The sequence below is a fragment of the Alligator sinensis genome, unplaced genomic scaffold, assembly GCF_000455745.1.
Source record: "Alligator sinensis unplaced genomic scaffold, ASM45574v1 scaffold170_1, whole genome shotgun sequence".
NCBI classification, from domain to species: Eukaryota; Metazoa; Chordata; order Crocodylia; family Alligatoridae; genus Alligator; species Alligator sinensis.
In genome coordinates, this window is record NW_005841863.1 from 4,060,057 (window position 1) to 4,082,191 (window position 22,135).

At 40.2% G+C, this 22,135-nt stretch overlaps 1 protein-coding gene across 1 annotated transcript in view; it reads right to left on the minus strand.

Moving 5' to 3' along the window:
* Positions 1-5,796: 5,796 nt before the first annotated feature.
* The window catches only part of RHPN2 (rhophilin Rho GTPase binding protein 2), a 31,469-nt gene continuing 15,130 nt past the window's right edge, over positions 5,797-22,135 (minus strand). Inside the window, exons 5-15 of the mRNA XM_006016627.3 lie at positions 19,884-19,961; positions 18,973-19,097; positions 18,040-18,206; positions 15,174-15,361; positions 13,150-13,306; positions 12,601-12,720; positions 11,492-11,686; positions 10,184-10,260; positions 9,275-9,421; positions 8,307-8,462; positions 5,797-6,051 (exon numbers count right to left, since the gene is read on the minus strand). Of these exons, the coding sequence (XP_006016689.1) occupies positions 5,797-6,051; positions 8,307-8,462; positions 9,275-9,421; positions 10,184-10,260; positions 11,492-11,686; positions 12,601-12,720; positions 13,150-13,306; positions 15,174-15,361; positions 18,040-18,206; positions 18,973-19,097; positions 19,884-19,961 (1,665 nt within the window). The remainder of the gene's footprint in view (positions 6,052-8,306; positions 8,463-9,274; positions 9,422-10,183; positions 10,261-11,491; positions 11,687-12,600; positions 12,721-13,149; positions 13,307-15,173; positions 15,362-18,039; positions 18,207-18,972; positions 19,098-19,883; positions 19,962-22,135) is intronic.

Genomic DNA, 22,135 nt, shown 5'->3' on the forward strand with positions numbered 1-22,135 from the left:
ACCGCCTAGCTGCTCTTTTGTGTTGGTGGGGGGGAGCAGGGGGAGGTGGCGAATGGATGGGGTCTTGGCTCCCCGTTCCCTGTAGGTCCATGCATCCTAGTAGGTTTGCATGATTCTGGTGTGATAAGTTGGCTAAATCACCCTAAATTTGTCCCTGAATGAAATGGTTAATTGGAATAGTTTTGCTACACTTGTATTGCTACAGAATCGTGCTGATGTAACAGTTGCATCTTAACAGTTTGTCTATATCCTTGAAATCTATACAGTTATTACATCTGTCTATACCCTATATATTATCTGCTACTAGAGCAGATGCCAGTAAACAGACGTAGTAAGCTTTTGATTTAGCTTGAAATATTTAAAATTTCAGGAGGCCACAAGTGCCTCTACACTAATGCTTGTAGTATGGGGAGTAAGCAGGAGGACCTGTGCCTCCTGATTGCGAGTAAGAACCCAGACTTAGTAGGGCTCACAGAAACCTGGTGGGACCCTACCTACGACTGGGCGGTGGGCATTCGGGGATACACCCTATATAGAAGAGACAGGACAGAGAGGAAAGGGGGGGGGGGGGGGGTTGTGCTCTATGTCAAAGAACACCTCACATCATCAAGGATTAGCTTCAGGTTAGAGGAGGGTCATGCGGGAGACACTATGGGTCAAATTACAAGGTGGGGGCGTGGTGAAAGGGACCTTACAGTGAGTGTCTACTACAGACTACCCAACCAGGGGGAAGAGCTGGACCAGGACTTCTCCAGTCAACTTATGGAGGCGGTTATGTCAAGGGATGTTATTGTCATGGGTGACCTAAACTACCCAGACATTTGCTGGGAGGAGCAGACAGCCAGGCCTGACCGCTCGCGTAGGCTCCTGGCTGTATTACAGGACCTTCACCTTATCCAGGAAGTATACAGCCCCACGAGGGGTAATGCCTTGCTGGACCTGGTCCGGGCCACAAGGGATGACCTGGTAAGGAGACTGCAGGTCCTTCACCACCTAGGCAATAGCGATCATCACCTGCTGGATTTCACTATACAATGTAGGTGTCAAGGGCTTTCACTAAGGATAAAGCCCTTGACTTCAGAAGCGTCAACTTCAATGAGCTTAGGAGACTAGTGGGGGAGGCACTGAGGGCCCAGAAAGTTGAGGAGATGGGAGTCCATGAGGGATGGTCATACCTTAAGGGGGCGATCCTCCAGGCCCAAAAGATAACAGTCTGTGAGAGAAGCAAGGGGGTTAAGAGTGCTCAGAAACCCCCTTGGCTCAGCAAGGGCATACAGGAATACCTGAGGACTAAAAGGGGGGTGTAAAACCAGTGGAAGGGAGGAGCTATCACCAAGGAGGAGTACTCCTCCTCGGCCCAGGAGTGTAGGAGGGCTATTAGGAAGGCCAAGGCAGAGATGGAACTCAGACTAGCGTCCAGGATTAAGGACAACAAAAAGTCCTTTTTCAAGTACATTAGGAGCAAGAAGAGGGCACCAGGCAATGTAGGGCCCCTGCAAGATGCAAATGGTAATCTTGTGGCTACGTCAGACAAGAAAGCTGATATTTTTAACAGTTTCTTTGCCTGTTTTCTTGAACAGGGACCGGGACATCCCACCTAACAGAGGTAGGGACAATCTTGGGGATAGCTCTGTCAGGCCTTTGGTCAGCGCAGATGTAGTTAAGGATCTTCTGGGAGGGCTAGACATTTTTAAATCTGCAGGTCCAGATGCCCTCCACCCAAGGGTGTTGAGGGAGCTGGCAGGGGTCATCATGGAGCCCTTGGCCTGGCAGTATGAGCATTCGTGGTCATCTGGCCAGGTGCCGGGGGATTGGGAACTGGCTAATGTGGTCCCAATTTTCAAGAAAGGGAGGAAGGAGGACCCAAGTAACTATAGGCCTGTAAGCCTCACCTCGGTGCTCAGAAAGATCTTGGAGAGAATCATCAAGGAGCACATCTGTGGGGGGCCTGCAGGGGAGATCATGCTCAGGGGCAATCAGCATGGGTTCATCAAGGCAGGTCCTGCCTGAGCAACCTGGTTGCCTTTCATAACCAAGTAACTAAATCCTTGGATGCTGGTGTCACTGTGGACGTAGTCTTTCTAGACTTTAAGAAGGCCTTTGACACTCTCTCTCACCCCATCCTCATCAATAAAGTAAGTGACTGTGGCATTGATGGCTGCACAGTTGGATGGGTAAAAAATTGGCTGATGGGGTGCACCAAGAGAGTAGTGGTGGACGGGTTGTACTCAACCTGGTGAGATGTGAGCAGTGGGGTACCCCAGGGCTCAGTCCTCGGGCCCGCACTGTTTTACACCTTCATCAGCGACTTGGACGAGGGGGTGGAAAGCACGCTTCCAAGTTTGCTGATGACACTAAGATGTGGGGCAAGGTGGACACACTTGAAGGGAGAGAGAGGCTGCAACTCAATTTAGACAGACTACAAAAGTGGGCAGATGAGACTAGGATGGGGTTCAACGTAGACAAATGCAGGGTGCTGCACCTTGGGAGGAATCCACAGCTTACATACAGGCTGGGGAGTTCCCTTCTTGAAAGCACAGAGGCAGAACAGGATCTTGGAGTCATTATTGACTCCAAGATGAACATGAGCTGCCAATGCCAGACGGCAGCCAGCAAGGCCAGCCATACCTTGTCATGCATCCAAAGATGCATCTCAAGCCGGTCCAGAGAGGTGATACTCCCTCTCTATGCGACTTTGGTTAGGCCACAGTTGGAGTACTATGTCCAGTAGTGGGCGCCGCACTTCAAAAGGGATGTGGCCAGCCTGGAGAGGGTTCAGAGGAGGGCCACCTGCTTGGTGAGAGGGCAGCAAGACAGGCCCTATGAGGAGAGACTGAGGGACCTGAACCTGTTCAGCCTCAGCAAGAGGAGGCTGAGGGGGGACCTGGTGGCTGCCTACAAACTCATCAGGGGAGATCAACGGCAAATAGGCAGAGCCCTTTTCTCCCCAGCACCACCTGGGGTGACAAGGAACAATGATAATAAGCTGATGGAGAATAGGTTTAGGTTAGAGATCAGAAGGCAATATTTTACAGTTAGGGTGGCCAAAATCTGGAACCAACTTCCCAGGGAAGTGGTCCTCACGCCTACCTTGGGCAAATTCAAGAGGAGGTTGGATGATCACCTGTCTGGGGTCTTGTGAACCCAGCATTCATTCCTGCCTGTGGCAGGGGGGGCAGGCTAGATGATCTGTTCAGGTCCCTCCTGGCCCTAGCTACGATGAAACTATGAAAATTACTGAATGGCAAACATCAAGTTGCCTGGAACTGTGGCATGAGTTATTGCTGTCTTCTGGCTGGCTGGTTGATTAAATTTTACGTGAAGTTCCACTTGTTCCCACTTTCCTCACCTACACACACTGGAGATTATAGGCTTTAAAAACTGTGAGACTTGACATGTGTTTTCTGGTTGTTTATCTATTTGGTGCTGCAGGACAAACCTCTAATATTTTAAATGGCCGTCTGCTCAGTAAATTAAGTAGATGAAGAAGGTAGGTAATTAAAGCAGTGACTATTAGTGTTAATGAAGTTAGGAGCTGAGCTGCTAATCTATTGTAAACCTGTTTTAAGGATTTTATAACAGCCATAGACGTCTCTTGTGGGCGGACATTTGTAAGGGTTTTAGGCCATGCTCAATTTTAAATGCATCTTGGACACAACTTCTTGTGCTGTACAGACTTTTGTAAACATTTGCTGTAAAACTGGTACATCCTAATAGTTTTGGTTAAACTCTTGTCAGGCAAATTAAGGGTCCTGTGAACTGACAGAAAAATTGAGTTCCTTGTGAAGTACGCAAGGAACGGAGTCTATGATTGGTTGTTTGATTGATTTGCGGTAAAATGTTTTGGATTAAAAAATGTAAAGACCATTTTCCTCCCACAACTTGCTATTTTATTAATTCTCTTTTGTTGGGCTGAGGGGTATGAAAATGCTAGAGGAAACCAATTACAGATTTAGTAAAGAATGCATCACTATGTAACTTGTTCTTATTAGAAAATCCGTTTGCAACAAATATTGATGTCTGTTGCATGGAATGTCAGAGTTTCAGTATTCTGTATTCTATCCAAGGTGCAGTCCCTAGTATAAAAACCTACCACCAAAGTTCATTGGAAATTCTAGCTTTTCTGTAGTGGCCCAAGATGGCAATCTTGTTTAATTTAGGTAAAATAAACATCTTAGGATATGCACGAATGATTCATTCCATAAAATATAAATCGAATTTATTCATTTTAAGATAATTGGACTATACAAAATGACCAAAGAGAGCTTGTAAAATTTTTAACAGTTCTTTATTTTGCAATGGAGTTAACTTTACAGGCCAAGTTCCAGTGTTGCACAACTTGCTTGATAACATAGTTTGCTAGCTCAGTTGTGGTCTTTACAAAACATATGTGAAGAACATTTACGGTATGTGCACAACATAGTCAACAGTCAAACTAGTAAGTCATACTGTATCGTCCTATCTATAGCAGAATGAAAATGCTACTAGTAAATGGCAGCAGCTTAAATAAGTTAATTTAAAATATTTACAACTATTTTAAAACAAAGAAACCTAAAAATAAGTGAGCTAATTTTAAAAAGTTGTACCCAGTTTATTTTTCAACATGTGCACACACACATTTCCCCACTATTATTTATAGTGTTTTGAGTATCAAACAGCATATATCTACTCTGTAGATAGCATCCTTGTCTAACACTACAGGTGTTAGCAACTTTCAGTTTTAAATGATAGAAAATATAACAAACTTACAGAGAAATTAACACACAATTACATATTTTGTCTTCCCAAATTGCACCTAGCTTACTATTGAGTTGTTAGCTACTATCTGCTTTTGTATGTCTATAAAGCATCTAGTTCACAGGGGGTCCTACGCAGTAAACTTTTATTTTTGATTGATTGGAAAGCCATTTTCAAACTACTCTAGCTTTAAAGTGCCTTGCAAATAATCTCTTGAATTATGCTGATTTTTAGTTTTAGATGTTGAGAATCAGCTTTGAGATTTGTTCCTCAACTATCATTAATTTCAACAAAAATACAAAGCTTGTAATTTGTAGGTTAAATAGTTTCAAGTTGGGAACATGGTCTATTTCTAATGAACATAAGGCCTTTGCAAGGATGCTTCTTTTTCTAGGATGAAATGTGCTATTTCTCAGAGCTCTCAAACAGGGCAAAACTGAGTGGTGCTATAGGATGTATAGGGAGATCTTATTTTCAGGTTTTTAGAAGGCAAGTTTCATTGTAAGTGCACAGTAACTGTCCTTTTACTGATCCTGTTGTTTGTTCTCTAGGTAATTTAGTATTTTTTAATCTAAATTGATCATTAGTGACTCCTATGACTCCTAAACTTTAAAAATATCCTTCATTTTTTTTTCAGTACTACTACATACATAGATACTGAAATAAATATGTCTTACAGCTTGCATAGAAACAAAAATAGTTGCAATGTATCCCATATTGAAATTCCGAAGGAATCAAGTTTCAAGTAAAGTGAATTTAAATTTTTCTACAAATGATTTCCCAACAGCTCCCACACTACTTCTCCTTCGGTCTAAACACTATATGTAGGTTTGGATTTTAAGAAAATACTTTTGCAATTCATGCCAACCTCTGATCTTCAGTTATGTTCCTGTACATATACAGTACATTTACTGGATTAACACAGGTGTTAAAGAAACTGATGTCTGGACATTTTATGTATATACTTCACATTTCCGGTCTGCACAGATGGGTTTTCTTTTTTCTTTCTTTTGCGTTCAGAAAGCTTCACATTTAGACAACAATTTTATTTGGAAAGAATCAGTACAACAAATTCTCAGTGTTCAGAAGTGTAAAGGGAGAAGTGAGCTTCTTTGTTTGAGAACTTCCAGCTATTGCTGAGGGAAGGCACAAAGTGCTTGCAGCTTTCTGCCTATTTTTGGTTCCCCAACTTAGAAAAGGGACTTTGGGAGTTGTGGTCTTCTTGCTGTGGTCAATTTTATCCTCTTCCATGGCTAAACAAATCAAGGAGTATGTTTTTTGCATTCCCACAGAGTAAGTCGCACTCTTATTATGCTGTAGGAAAAGGAAGGAGGAGAAGAAGCATTATAAAACTCAGTCATCCATGAGAGGTCAGACATGTTGAAGATAACAAAAGATTACAAAGCTTGCAAATAGTTTTCCAAGACTCCGCGTAATTAACAAAGAAGAATGCTGCAGTCTACTTGAATGCAAGCCAAGCTAAAGTGCTGATTTTTCTTCACATTTTTGCTTATGTGGATGCAAGTCATTCAAAAGAATATGTAATGAGGTGAATCCTTCTGCCAATCAGTTTCCTTTGTCATTCAGAATCACAGTGGCAGTCCTGGAACTCATCTGCAAAGCTTAAATAAATGGGTTTTGCATAAAGATATTTATAGGAATTTGTGCTTTGGGGAAGGGATGGAGGGGACAGGCATCCAGTTTGTATAGTTACAGACTTACAACCATGCCTGCTCCAGTGTTACAGGAAAAGATGTGCTTTCCTGCAACAGAAGATGCAGATATCCCCCTAAAGAACTTATCCACTGCCCCACCCCAAGTTGATTACACTGGATTCCAGCCTTTTGTCCCACAAAGGGCTGGAAAGGGAAAGTGAAGGTTTTATTTCAGCAAAATATTTCCATCAAAGTGGGCTCATTTTCATGAGATGCTACTACACCATGATTACTGGGCATGTATTTAGTGCTCAGTAGCACTGGCGAACGCCTTTTAAGTGACGCTACCACGCGGTAGCATCTCAACACGTTTTTTGCCACATGATGCTACTGCACAGTAGTATCAGGATACTGTGCAGTTATCATTTTTCATAGATGTGCTCAGTGTGACCAAAAGAAAGGGCCTTAAACCAAGGAAACTGGCAAACAATTTACAAAGCCAAAGCACAACAGAAATGCTTTTGCCATTTGTTAAGACAACAATACTGAGTGTCAGCTTGTGTGAAGTTTGTTGAGAAAACCTAGGAAGTATGTAGCATTAGATTTGGCTAAACTACTGGTGCTTTTATCGCATTACACTACAGATATTATTTCTCGTGAGTTATTTCGAGCTTAACATTTTTAAATCTTGTGATCATTACTTTATAATCTAAAGCTTCTATAGCAACTAAGTAACTTTGAATTTATATATCTTTGGTTGGCAGTATTAAACTATTCCATTAACCCTTGACCAGCTAATACAAAAGTTGAGGATGCTGGAAACCAGGGGGTTGAGCAGAAATCTAAGGATAAGAATGCAAGATAACAAAAAGATGTCCATACAAGATGCTACTGTGCAGCTGTTGAATCTACATGATTCTGTAGCCCTAAGTAAAACTTCTCCAGCTTGGCCTTCATTTCATGTAAGGTCAAAGTTAAGGCAATTGAGCTTGTATGCTACAGGCTCCCCAAATAACTGCTAAAATGTACGCTTGCCCATACGGCACAGCTCCAAAGCTACATGAACACCATCACTGCTTGCCCTCTACCTCCTTCCCCACCATTGAATTCAGGGTCTTTGGTCAGGGAAAAAAAGGAGGGCAGGGGTGACTGTCATTCACCCTGTGGGTTCCAGACCTGCACCAACTCAAGAGCTGTACCAACAAGCCATCTTTAGATATTAGAGCAATATCTAAATATGAACAAGGAACATCATTGATGCTTGCACTTTTTTGTTGCATATTTGAGAAACTGACAACATTAAAATGTAAGTGTCTTAACCTACTATATCACCAGTTGTCTTTGAGTTCGTAGTTAGGCAGTCTGATTAGTAATAAGAGATGGATTACTTTGACTGAAAGATCTCAGGGTAAGGATTTTTTGTTAAAATGCATGAGTAGTAACTAGTACAGTAGGGACTCAGCCCTTGATTGGACAAATGTTACATACCGTGTCTGCCAGTTACTAGAATTGCATCAGGCAGAGCACTTTTGCTTCTAATAATTAGCAGTTCTCACAAGCGGTGGTAAAGTGTGTGGTAAAGTCTGTGCGCATCATGATCATACGTATGTTAGCCACTTCACAACAGCCTGGCTGTGCAGTAAACATGTGCACATGGACTTAATTTTAATAGCTAACAGGGGGAAAAAAAGCTTTTACATGGAGTCCAGTTCCAATTTTGAAGTTAGTGAGATGCTAATAAAGTGGCAGAAAACGTCCATTGTACAGTCCTTTCAACATCTGGTTTTTGGGGTTTGATGCTAAGACGTGGCTTATTCTTTTAAGAAAGATTCCAGTAAGTGGCAGACACTGGGTTTTTCCCCCCATTTTATTTAATACATTTCAGACTTGAAAAGGGGCCATCTTTCTACTTACCATAGAAGCTGTTGTATCCTGGCAGCTTATAACCTGAATCTCAGTGTCCTGCTCTCCTTTGCTTTTTAACTTTTCCAAGACCTCGTTCACTCCCAGCCATTTGCAATCCATTCCTTCAACTGAAATAATATAGTCTCCTTCTTTCAGACCGAGAGACTATTTAAAAAAAAAATCATAGTAGCATGAGCTGAAGCTGTGAATAATATAAATCCCATTTTTATATCAGGTGTTTTATATCTAATGGTATTTCCCTTTACAGTTCTGTATAAAGCTTGATATCATGGCACAAAAGCCTTAATAAAAAGTGACAACTGCAACATGGACCCTTTTTTGTAAGCTCCTATGTATTAATGCGAGTCCAGTATAAATACTGAATCTTCTCAGCTTTTATTTTGTAATCCATTCATCCATTTTTCTTTCTACATTTTTTCTAAAACCCTTTAATTTTTTTTAAACTATTTCTTGCTCTGACCTCCCTAGCATTTTCCTACTTAATGTTTTACCTTTGTATTTCTTTCCTCACCTTCTTCATTTTACTCTTCAATTTGTTATTTGTATCTAACCTTCATGATTCAATCTCCCACTCTGATATAGTTCCACTTGTAGACTGGGGCAAACCTACACAGAACAATCTTTACATCTCTCTCTCCCTCCACCCCCCTCGCACAAAAAAGGAAGAATAGGTTTAAGGCACCAATACTGTCTATTTCCATTCCCCACAACATGCACCTCCTTTGCTTCCTAATCCTCCTTTCTACCCACTGTGTTTTCTCCCTGTTCTCTCCTCTTAAAGACTTTTCCCTCCAGCCACTTGCTATATTTAGCTTTTTAAAAACTAAATTGTTAACAGCACACTGTATTATCTGAATGCCTTACTATTGCCTACATCTTAATTAGACTGAAAAAAATCATAAAAACTTGGGAAGAACCTAGAGAAAAAAATATGACTACAGCAATATTCTACTTACTGCTGCAGAACAGATTGGATCAAGACTATGAACCTGCACAGGTGCACCCCCTCTAAGAGTGAATCCCAACTTCCCATCTTCACAATGGAAACAAATAGTGCGAGGGGCTGTCCATCTCTGCTTGGCTGAAAACACTGATAACGGGCCCTGCAGGAAGCAAAGCAACAGGCAAATGACTTGCGTTATTGCTTGCAAGTAAGTTGGCTAACTTTGTCTCCTTTCCATGATAGCCTCTCACTTTTAAATTACAATCCTTAATAAAGCCTGTGGGACTTGAATGTTAAACTCCCACCTGCTTCACTAGAAGGAAGGTCAGTGAAATGTATCCCTTCACCTCAAAACCTTGCATGAAATCCACAGTCCTGCTATGGGGTTCAGGACCTCTCAGGAAGACTTGGAGTGAGGCAAGAGTGCATGCATTGGGTAATTTAGACCAGGTCCAAGGTGACTACTGCAGGATTCAGTAAACTCCACAACCCTCCCCTTCAGAGGGAGGACAGGCTGTTCCAGAAAGCATCAGGTGTTTCAGTCTCCTATTCCTTCCTGTTTGTTTTGTGTCATGTGGAGTGCGCACATCACTACCTTCCTCATGCTGCACACCCCAATTCTATTACAAGAAGAGCTCCATACCCAAAGTTGGGCATGATTTCCTTCTGGTTCTCTATGTACAGTGGGACAAATCCCATCTCAAATAAAATGACATGGGGAAAAATTTAGCTCAACGACCACTTAGCTCATATTATCGTTTGGTCTGAAAGTCTGAGATTAAGAACAACCTTTCAATGCTTGTTAACAAAATATTTGCATTATAGAAACACACACATTATTTCAAGGAAAGCGATACACATTTCTCCTTCTGGTAGAACACTCCTTAGTGAAGTGACAAATAGTACATTAAATTTCACGTACCAGTCTATGAAAGAAGTCTTTGACTTTCACCTTGGACAACTGAGGACTAACCATGTCCACTTTATGTTCTGTTTTAGCTAGAACAAAATGTAAAAACATGTTAGTTTTCTCTTAAGTGCTAGATCAAGTGCCGGAGACCATGCTTCTATTAACAGGATGGGCCAAAATAGTGCAAGCTTACATATATCAAGCTAGCAATCTTTTTTATATAATTACCAGACTTAACAAATATGTACTCTCTGAACATAAGCATTGTCCTCTATATGTAGAAAGCCATTCACTGAAGACTGATGCATATTCAGGAGACCTTCTAAACAAAACTGTTTAAATATATGAAGACACAATTCAGAAGGCTTGCTAAAATTTGATCTCATAGGTCCAGTCTGTAACTTAGAAATATATGCAAATACTAGAGTATCTAGACTGCACCATTTTTTTTACTGATATCTTTGTGCTGGTGCACACAGTGAACCTTCTATTGACTCTATAATCTTTTTGCCCTTTACTGGACTTGCCTCTCCACCTCCTACCTGTTAAAATTGTTTAAGGCAACACTTGCAAAATGAGTTTCTGGCTCTTTATATATGTATTGTGCAAGACAAAGGCCTTTATCTGAAGTACTTCACTTCTGCTGAGGTAGTCAAATCTTAAGTTGTTCTTTGCATGTGGGGTAATATGAAGTAACCCAAAAAACATAGCTGATATGTAATTTTTATTTTGAAATACTGTAGAACTTAGAAGCTTGTCTCACTGGTATGAATCCAGAAAGTGCTGACTATTTAAGTGTGTTTCCAGAAACTAAGGATGCCAACACATCACCCACACACTGCAGATATCTTCACTGTGAAGATTTAATTGGGAAAAAGTTCTAGCTTCTCTATGTTTGGGGCCATCCCAATCTTTCTACTCCATGCATGATGCCCAAGTTTTACTCCTGATTAGTCTCCTACTGTATTATTCTGATTTCATACAGTCTCCTCCTCCATCCTTTACCATGGGTTCAGGTTCCTTGGTAGCATATTCAAGAGTTACCTCCAAAAATATCCCTTTAATTTTAATGAAAAACCATATATAAAATGTTTTAAAGGTATCTAATTATTATTTCCTAAACATTAAATCTGATTAGCAGAAAAGCTGTTTAAATTAACAGTGTCCAGACCCCACTTCTCCATGTAGCTCATTCTTTAACCACAAAGTCTGAGATCTACTTCCAGACCCTTTTCAAGGTGCCAACCACTTTGTGAAAAATGTGCCTAAAAATCCCTAGTCACTTTAAAAAAACTTTAATTTTTAGATGGAGATACTTACGAAGGATGTCTGGAGCTTGTATGAGACTCAGGAAGTCATCTTCCTGCTCCTGCTGAGCGTACTTGAGTAGCGAGCGCTTGTGAGCAACTGTTAGGATCTCTTGAAGAATGTCAATATTTCGAAGCTTTCTGCACAGACCACAAGCTCTCAGTGCTTCTTCATGATAAACAATGGCTTTGCGTAAGTGTGCTTTCCCTGGAGGAAGCAAAAATTATTAGAAATCTTGGAAACAAAAGGCTACATAAAAGTACAGTTAAAGTTAAGATGATATTATCAATCTTCAAACACTTTATCCTGTAGGAAGTAAAGGTTGAAAGCCCAATCTTGTGCTCCTTATTCACCTGAGCAGCCCTCTGTGAGATCACCAGCAAGACCAGGGATTACTTAAAGTAAGACCATTTCTGCATCAGGATTGTTTTACTATCTTGGGAGTACACTATCTTGGTAAAGCACTTTTATGCCTTTATACAAGAAAAGCTGTGTTGTGTACTGATATAGTAAAGTCCCATCTGCCTGACATCCCAACCAAAACAAGCTACACCAGTAAAAGTGCTGATATGACCGCATCTGTAAAAGGAGCTTCTCCTGGCACAGTTGCATCAATCGGGGATAACACCTCTCCATGCCCCTTTCAGACACTGGTGTCTCCTGTAGGCTTAGCCCAAGTTTAAGAACTGATTTGATTTATATGTTGCTAATATAGACATATTTGCAAAAATTAGAACTTTATCATTATTCTCAAAGTCATGGTCACAAAAAAAATTTAGGATAAATCCTGCTCCCCATTTCAAGTAATTTTAATCAGGCTAGACAATAAAACTTAGAGCCCAATTAATCCCATTAGTCATTTTGAATAGGAGACTATTTGTCCTAATTTTTTGACTATTTGTCCTAATTTTGGACTATTTGTCCAAAATTTAGTTTGTCTTAATTGATACATGCTTATAGCTGCAGATGTTGGTTATGTGAGCTTCAAGGCTTAGTTCATATTTATATCTCTGCATAGTACCCTTTTTATATAGTGAATAATATATTTTTATCTCAATATTAAAATGTTTCTGTATAGTACTTTTCTGCTGTGTTATACTTTCAATAGAGGTTGAAATTACCTAGTTGTTTTCGTTGAACTTTGTCCTTTAAAATGGTTAGAATTGTCAGCCCTTCAGGCATGTGGTCATACAGTTGGGACCAGATCTTTTCCTGCTGGTCTTCATCATCAGTGGAACGCACTAAAATAATACATATAAAATTAGCCATGTTAGTCTTTCCCTTGCATCTCACTCCACTCAGGTTGATTGTTTAGGGGCGGAAGTATTAATCCTCTGGAAACATCCATCTAAACTGTGGAGCAGGGGGTTGAGGGGAGAGTCAAGCTTCTTATATTAACTTTTACATTAAGAACTAGTCCTACTGTCTGCAGCCTGAATGTGAATAATTTAGCGCACATAACATTTCTCAAATCTTTTTGGAAACCTTAGCTAATCATTACACCTCTATTCCAGGGGGAAAATGGATGAATAAGTAAAGGCCACAAGGGATTTTAGAGAGAGACTGTATGAGACCTACGGAGTCATCAATGTTTAGTCCTGCTCCCAAGACAACCATTTCTTAATACTAGTGGCTTACATTGTATATACAGAAAAACAAGGTATTCTTACACTTGTGGTCACTGAGGATGGTAGCAACAAAGTAGTGTGCCAGAGCTTTGTAATGGTCTGATTTTATCTGTGCCAGTTTTGACCAGGAATAGGGGATGTTCTCCTTGACAGGAGCCTGATTCATTGCAGTGTCAACAAGCATGTAAACCTCTCCAACCTGCAATAAAACATATAATCTAAGTATGAGAAACCAGATATCATCATCCTTTAGTTAGTTGGAAAGAGAAATACAGGAGAAAAGAAAATTTAGGTTATTACAAAGCATTATGATTTGGATGGCCAAAATTAAAAGGATGACTGAAACCATGTATCAGGGGAAAATGAAATCTGAAACTGACTGAACAGACTCCTGGAACATAGAATAATTCTGTACAGCTGTGTATGGTCTTATCTGATACTGCTTTTACTGTATGTTCTATAAATATTCTCTAATAGTATACAATGTTTTGTAACCTATAAACAGATTATCCTTTCAGATGCATTAGCAAGCCAAATAGGTTACTGATAAATTTGTGCTTGAATTCTGGAAAACAGCATTCAAAGCTGGCTTTAGGTCATCTCGTACTGTGAAATAAGTTTCGTCAATGAAGGCTTTTCAGGGCTGGCAGGGTAACTTATGAACCTTGACTACAGTAGGCACTGTAGGTATATCTAGAAGATATAAAGCAGCACCATGCAGAGATACTTGACCTAGCTCTGCATGTGCTGCCTCCTCAGCTAGAAGCACTACAGCTGCATTCCTCAGACACTGTACCAAGCCTTGGTTAATTTTCTTTGTATAGGCTTAAGAATTGATGTGAACTAACTCAGGCAGACCTGAAGGTATGTACAGCCTACCCATTCCCAGGTGTTGCCAACCTCCATTAATTTTCACATTTCTTTCTCTGAGAAAGCCATTGTTCTCATTTTTAGCTGAATCTAGGTAACAGTTCTGCTGCCCCCACACCTCAAATCACTAGCAATTCTTGCCCACCACAATTCCCTCACTACACATAGGATTCTGGTTAGGGTCAGTGAAACAACACTGTGGTGTTCTGGCTCTTTAGCCAACCCCAGCTGCACTTTCAGCTGCAGGAAAGTTAAAGCAAGATCAGCATTTAGCAATCTGATGATGCGGAAGGGATGCAGTGGTAGTACATAAGAAACTATCACCTCCTTCTGGTGGAACCTGGTGAAAAGACCTCTTAGTAGAATGACCCTTTAAATCTTAATCTACAATCAGACTAATTTAGGACACACTGGGCATGTCTACACAAGATGCTAACTGCACAGTAGCCTAATAATACTGCGCAGTAACATGTCAGCATAAGTGGTGCTAATATGCTACTGAGCAGTATTATAAGGCTACTGCGCAGTAGCATCACTAAAAAAAAAGGTGCATGCTGGCACTACTGCACAGTAATGCCAGTTACTGCACATTGATTTAGTACTTGATTATACAAGTGCTATACTTAATGCACAGTAACTAATGAATATGAAGATGTACTCACTTGGTTCTTGTTCTTAAACAGTCACAGTAGATTTCTTGATGCTGTACTAAATCCAGTCTAGCTTACAAAAATCCCTCCCTGTGGTCATAACTAGACATTTTGTCAGTTTGTCAATTAATTTCTGGGAGAACTGCACAGTTACATACTTCAGCCTGCTAAAATGAACCACATACACATTCAAAAAATGAAGTCAGTGTCTAGTTACTGTTTTGATAGGTTTCCAGTTGGGATGTGGTGTTAATAAACTGATCTGTTACAGGGATAATGTTAAACTTATACAAGTATTTCCATATGTCAGAACCTATAGCCCTGTAAGCTAATTTTTCTAATACTGTGCCAGCCACCTGCCACAAATCCTTCACATTTTCAGCTTGCAAATTAGGTTTTTTTTAGAATTTTAATGAATGCTAAAAATCCTCTTTAACGTTTTACTACATTGGCAGTATCGATACAGATCTGAAGTAGTGATTTTGAAGATGGGTTGGGAAGGAAAAAGAGAGCACTTTTTGTAGATTTAACAGTCCCATGGCTTACCTTTGCAACCTCTTGGGCCATCTTTACTAGTGTGAAAAACTCATTGCGTATTCCAGGGAGACTGATCTGTTCAAAAACACATTCTTGAGCTTGAGCAAGCATCATTTTGGCTAGTACACTCAACATAGCTGGGCTCATGTCGTAACTTGGTGTATGAGTGAATGTTTCCTTTAGGTAGTTCAAGATTCCTGAAATATTAACATGTTTTACTAATTACAAGAAGAAAACAGGTGAACAGCTAACTTCACAGCTAAATTAAACAGTGAACAATTATGACTGACACATAAGATAACTGCAGACAAGGTTCCTTGGATGAATCTCATATCTTCTATTAGACCAACCCAAATGGTTGGAGAATAGTTATTAAGCAAGCTTTCGGGTTCAAAAACCCTTCATTTTTGAACGAAGCCTGACAAAGGGTTTTTGAACCCGAAAGCTTGCTTAATAACTATTCTCCAACCATTTGGGTTGGTCTAATAAAAGATATCAGGTTCACCCAAGGAATCTTGTCTGCCTATGTCCTTAGACCAACACGGCTACAACCTACACCCCTGCTAAGATAACTGCAAAATTTTAAACTGTACTTTCTAGGGACTGTTCAAGGCAAATTAAGTCATCCCAAATGAGTCTTGGTAAATAGTCAATTAAATTGATCTACTATTTAGTGTCCTGCATTACCAGGATGTGCCACAATTCCCTAGGTTATCATTCACCAGAGCTGCAAAAGTTGACTTGCTTATGACTTGTCTGCCTGTTCTGAGGAGTGCTGCTCAACTAGGAGCATCACAGTTCCTTGGAGACCAAGCAGAATGAGGTTTTACTTAAGAGAAAAAATCTGAAAGACTCTGAAAAGGAAGCAAGGGTAAGGACCCATAGGAAAGAACTGACACCAAGTACCGCAAAGGATACTGGGTCATTGTGTGCTTGGATTCTAGAGCTGCTCTGGCCCAAAAGTAAACAGGGATAGATAGTATGTTCAGTAGGGTAAAATTAGATTCTACTTCAAACCCAGTTCAACTAAAAACAATTCTGATCATTTAGAAACCTAAAACAAACATTAACTGTAGTGTAAACAGTTAGTAACACTTTCAGGGATTAAAATGTAACCTTCAACATGCATCTCATCCAACTGGTTTATCAAGTTCCACTCGCATGCTAATTGCCCAGTATTACTGCACAACTATCAAGGCAGAACTCGGTGCCCTAGAAGTTCCCCATTTATCACAAGTGTTTTTTATTCCTTGTTACTACTTACCTGTTCAGCCTGCTATGCTCCTATTATTAGTGCTAGTTCTATGATCGTACATTTCAGAGGTAGAAGCTGCAGTTATGCAAAGTGTAATCAGTGCCATACTCTGCTCTTTTAAAGAGCTCTTGAGCTCCGAAATATCTGTCAAGCCCATCTGAGCTAAGCCCCTTTCTCAGATTCCTTTAGAAATTGAATTTGCTCAGAAAGTCCAGAAAACCACCCTCGTTTTCTGATATACGAGTTGGTTCTCCTTTGTCTTATGACTTTTTTACAGCATAGAGAGAGGGCTTTGCTATGGATTGAATCAGTGCCACTACTTGTATCTAGCTGCACAGAATGGCTACTACAGATGCATGTACTGTATTGGAACACTGTATGCTGTGTTACCAAAGTGCTATGGAGCCATGCACAAGTACAATGACTAGTCTGCAAAAAGATATGCTACTTTGGCTGCAGATGACATACTCCAGTTTGTAAACTAACACAGTTCTACAAATACACTTACATGACTAATGCTCTAATTAGTGATTTATTTAAAGGGAAATTTCTCTCCTCTGCTACCTCATATTATAAACGCTGAAACCTCTTTTCAGGCAGATGAGTAGCAAGACAAAAATCTATTTAAAAATGCATGAAGCATATTCTCAAAATCTGTGTGCAGTTCTTTGAATACAAGAACTGGCAGTATTACAGTAATACACTTTGTGTTTGTAGTTGCCAGCTATGATGGCTTTTGAAAAGTCCAGCATTATAATTATCATCTTGCAATACATTTTGATAACATAGATATTAAAGCTGGCAGCCTCTAAACATCTAGAAATATTTTTAGTAATGTGATACCTTTAGATTTACATAATAACTTTCATGCAAGGATCTTACAGGCAAGAAATAAAGGGTTCCACTATAAAACCCACTCAAATGAAAATTAAAGCTCTCTCTGAATGTTACGTGAGAAGATGCACTTCTCCTTTATTTCTATTACTGAATTAGCAGAGTAAAAATATTATGAATATATAATTATGGCCATTGATTCTGCTCATTTAGAGAGAATGGCATATATCTCATTGATTTTTATATGGCTCATAAACATCCTTTGAGAGATTACATTTTTTTTTCTTTTTTTAAAGGTAAATTGAAATTTTAAAATGTCAGGACCATTGCTCAGATGTTCCACCAACAAAACTACATTGATTCCAATTGTTGCACTGGTGAAACAGAGTGGACAATTAAAAGGTTAATGTACAGCTATTACCTACATCTTCAAATTACAGCTCACTAATTATTAACCACAGTATTCATTTTGTCTTTATCAACCTGGTTCAGGCTGCAGCTCCAGGTTTTGAAACATTAGTTTAATGTTGCAAGGAATGTTTAATTAAAGATTAGTTCCAGGTCTTCATTAGGACCTTCAGGTTTCACTCCTGCTGCTTTTTTTGTCTAAGACACTGTGAAACTAAAACTAAGACTGAACAAGAACTATAGTTGTCTGTCAGAGGACAAAACTTGAGACCATAAAAATTAAGCCCAAAACTTCCACAGAAATCTTCTCCTTGGTATTGCATAATGCCAGCAAGCTACCGCTGTTTGTTTGGAGGGGGGTTTCTTTCTTTTTTGTACCTGCAGCTCTCTGAAAAGCATCAACAGCATTTTCAAGTCCAGACTGGGTCTGTCGATTACACCTTGTACCGATCTGCGTGTAGAGGGCTCCAATGTTAAATAAAATGCTGGCTTTTTCTAGCAACAGGTTTTGCTGACAGACTGGGACTCCAGTGAAAGAATCGTACCTTTGGTGGGGGAGAAAAAATGAAATGAGATTAAATGTGCCAGATGGACCACAAAACACAGAAAGACAATGTTTTCATTCTGCTTTCTGAGAGCTGCAAGCTCTGTATGCTTATCATGCTTCATTTAAAGCTAAAGGCCAGGATATTCACTTGTATGTACTGCAAGTGCATTTTTGAGTGCTATGAACTAGCTAGCTTGTGGATTTACTGGAACTTTCTTAAAACGTACTTTGGCCCTTTTTGCAATGCTTGACTAGAACTTCAACAGCTTTTCCTTGACTGAAGGGTGGGTACCTCAGTTCCTCATCACAAGTAAAAGATTTAAATCCAGTGAGTCAAATTCTGCTCCTATATGGTAGGGAAATACACCACCCCAGGAGCACCCCCAACAATTTACAGTAGTCTCCTGGCTCAGCTGCCCTATCTAGTGACTACAGAAGGTAAAGAAGCCCTACCTAGTAACTACAGAAGATGAAGCCCACTGCTGCATGCACTATCAGCCAGGACCCAAAGTCCAAGTAGCACGTGCAAAAGATTTAATTTACCCTCAGTCCCTTGTGAAAGCAGATAGCCAATGTTACCATCTTTATTACTGACCTTACTCTCAGTATAAAATGGGCCTTATTTCCTTCACCTTTACTGCATGTACTAAATGCATATCTATATAAACATTACATGCACTGTACAAAAAATGGTTTCAAATTAGATAGAATTAGTTTAACAATATTCTACTTGCGGGGGTTGAAAAATTGAAAGTACAACTTACCATGTAAATAAGATCCCCATGTATCTGGTAGGTGGAAAAAACCTGTTTTCTATAAAGCCAAGTTGATTGAAATAGCTAATCAACATCTCAATGCCAGCTTCATCTCTGCTGGGAGTACGGCAGGCCTTGAAGAACAAAGGCAGTGTCACAAAATGAATTCTGTTTCGTTTCAGAATAAATGTTTACAGTGAGGGCAGAGTTCTGCTCTAGCTGAAAGCAGCTGGACTTTTGCATAATATGAAAATGTCCAGAATATGGGAATTAGAAATTCAGGACAAAAGCTCAGCCCTGATGTATGGACACAGCTCTGAACAGCTAAGTTGTGCAGTACACAGAAAGCAGCATCTGGCCCCAAAAGCACAGGCTAGTAGTATATGATAGGCAGTTCTATCACACTTTGAAAAAGACTTGGTTTCCTATGTTGGACACTAGGTATTTTCTGAACTACTGAAGAAAATCTAACAAATGGCTAATAATTAGAAATATTTAGTTTTCTGCTGCAGCTCTCTCTTAATTTTGTTACTGCTTTCACACCTCACTTCAAAATTCTTTAATCTCTCATCCCCATCCCCATTACAATTTAAATATTTTACAGATAAAGTTTTGAATTTGCAGGTTGGGTCTAATTGGTGGGTTCAGTCACGTTGTAATGACTCTTTCATGCCTTTCTTTAGCCTTTTTTAAAATCAATTAAGATTGTAAAGTTGTTAGGGTGTGGAGGCAGTCATCTGATATGCCCTATTATTGCCTTCTTATGTGTGGAGGAAAAGTAAATAAGAATAAGCTAACCTTTGACCAGCACAGTTACCTGCCAGGGTGGATAACAGAAACATAATATGATGCTACTGTTTAATTAAAACCTGCAAGATTAGAACTGTCTAAAGAGATTAACATGCAATACTCAAACCCACTTGTCTCAAATCCATAAGATCTGCAATTTCATCTTCGTATTCTGAGCTGTCTTCACTGTAATGTTCCAGGATGAAATCCTAAAAATATGGGAATAGCCTTAAACATTTAAATCAAAGCAACAGGTTTCTCTGCAATTATGAATGGTGTCCTGAATATTTAAAAACTATTTCCCCTTCACAACAAGGGGAATGTGTTTTTTAGGAAACAAAAGTCAAGTGTTTTATACTTATGTGATGGTATAAAAAATTAAGAGAAGCCAGTTTGAAGCTGGTTGTGCTCTGACATGCTTGGATTAGACCGTTCTAAGCAGAATGCTACAGCATCTCATACTCAGTGTCCCCACATTTCAAAATGGTGGCAGGAGTGCTTTAACTAAAGATCATCAAGTGAGCTTTAATAAAAAGCGCCCCAGCTGCTATTTTGAAATGTAGGGACACGGAATACATGAGATGCGGCAGGCATTTTAATTAGAGCAGCTCTTTGGAGCAGGTAGACGGGTGTCCTTGATCTGGTATCAGATACAAGGGATGCCAGTCTGGGTAAAGGAACAGTAATTACATCTTCTCCACTTGTTTTACAACCTGCTCTTTTGTAAGCGACATCTAAACACTTAAACTACAAACAGCAAAGGAGTCAAGTGATCATAAGATACCCAGCTCAGGTATCTCTACACAGGCCTATGTTCTACAGTGTAGACAGACTCCCTTACACATCCACAGAGTAGCCTCAGTAGTCTTAATGCAGCACGTTAACAGACAGATGTGTGATCTCTTTATTTCTACTAGATTTCCACCATTGTGACTCCATGGATCCCCAACATGCAAGTTAAACAGTTTACACCAAGGTGCCCAACCTTTTCACCTCACGGGCTCGGTAAGTGGTGCCAGGTCAGTCCTTGGACCAGGTCTGATCTGTGAGCCTGATCAAGTGCACTTTGCAGCCCCACACAGGGCCCAAGTTAGCTGCATGGGGCCTGGGCCTGGGCCCAATCCAGCTGCACAGGATTTGGAGATTTGCCATCAGAGTGGTGGCAGTGTTAATTGCCATTGCTCCCCTACTGCCAAGTTCCCAGACCCATGTGGACCCCTGCGAGCCAGGCAACATGGCTCTGTGGACAGGATCCGGCCTGTGTACAGAATATATTTATAGAAGTCTAATTTAGTCTAAGGGTGCTTAACTGAAGTCACTTTTCAAATCGTTCTCTGAATTTGAACTGTAAAGTTAAAAAATGATCAAAAGAAAAGGGAAGATTTTTTTTTTCTGATTCAAACAATCATTTCCCAACAAGGAGCATTTGGAGCTTACACCACAGCTTTCAGCGAAAACCCAAATTCTCCTTGAGTCTATGCTCCAATCTATGCTCCTGTCTGAGACAAAACTCCCATTGAAGCCAGTGAGCGTTTTGCTTGGAAGAATGCAGATTAAGTTACTCTGGGAAGCTCTGAAACTGAGTTGCTCTTGGCTTAGTAAAGCTGCTGTTGTTTACTTGCTCCATGGAGCAGGGCTGCTGATTGCCAGAGGCAGGGAAATGAAACAAAAACAGCCTTCCTTCCAAGGATTTCATCATGTAATTCAAACACAGATACACTAACCACAGCCAACCCCACCAAAATAAATATCTATAAAAGGCACACTCTCCTGTGCCAAAGGGAAGACCTTTATAATCTTTGCTGAAAATTCTTTTGTGCAATCAAAAACATGAAAGTGTGAGAACATCTTTAAATCCATATTAAAGATGGCGTTTTTTTGTCTGAGCGAAATCCTTGCTCTCAGGTATAATGTTATTTTACTAGTTTAAGGAAAGTACCTACATAATGGGGAGAAAACAAGATCCACTCTGCATATCAGGTCCCTGGACCTAGAAAGTAGTGGTACAAAGCATACTTAAAACTGCCCTACCTGGTTAGATGGGGCTGCCCCCGTCCCAGGAGTGCAGAGTTATCACAGCTGCCTCTGCATCTCATTCTGCTTCCCCTGCCCAGCATAGGCTGGTTATGCCCCTCACAAGAGACAATCTCGGCATATATGAGTACTGATACATTTGGGTTTTCTGTCTGGATGCCAAACCATCCCCCAACTGCCCTAAAAAAAGCACAAGTGTGTGCAACCAGATTATTTAACTGATCCTCATCCAGACGGTAAGATCTTCTGGAGAAGGACCTGGTTTGGTTTGAACTATGGAGTGCCCAGTGCCCTTTTGAATACTGTAAAAAAGAATAAGTCATCATCACTACTAGCCTAGACATAAAAT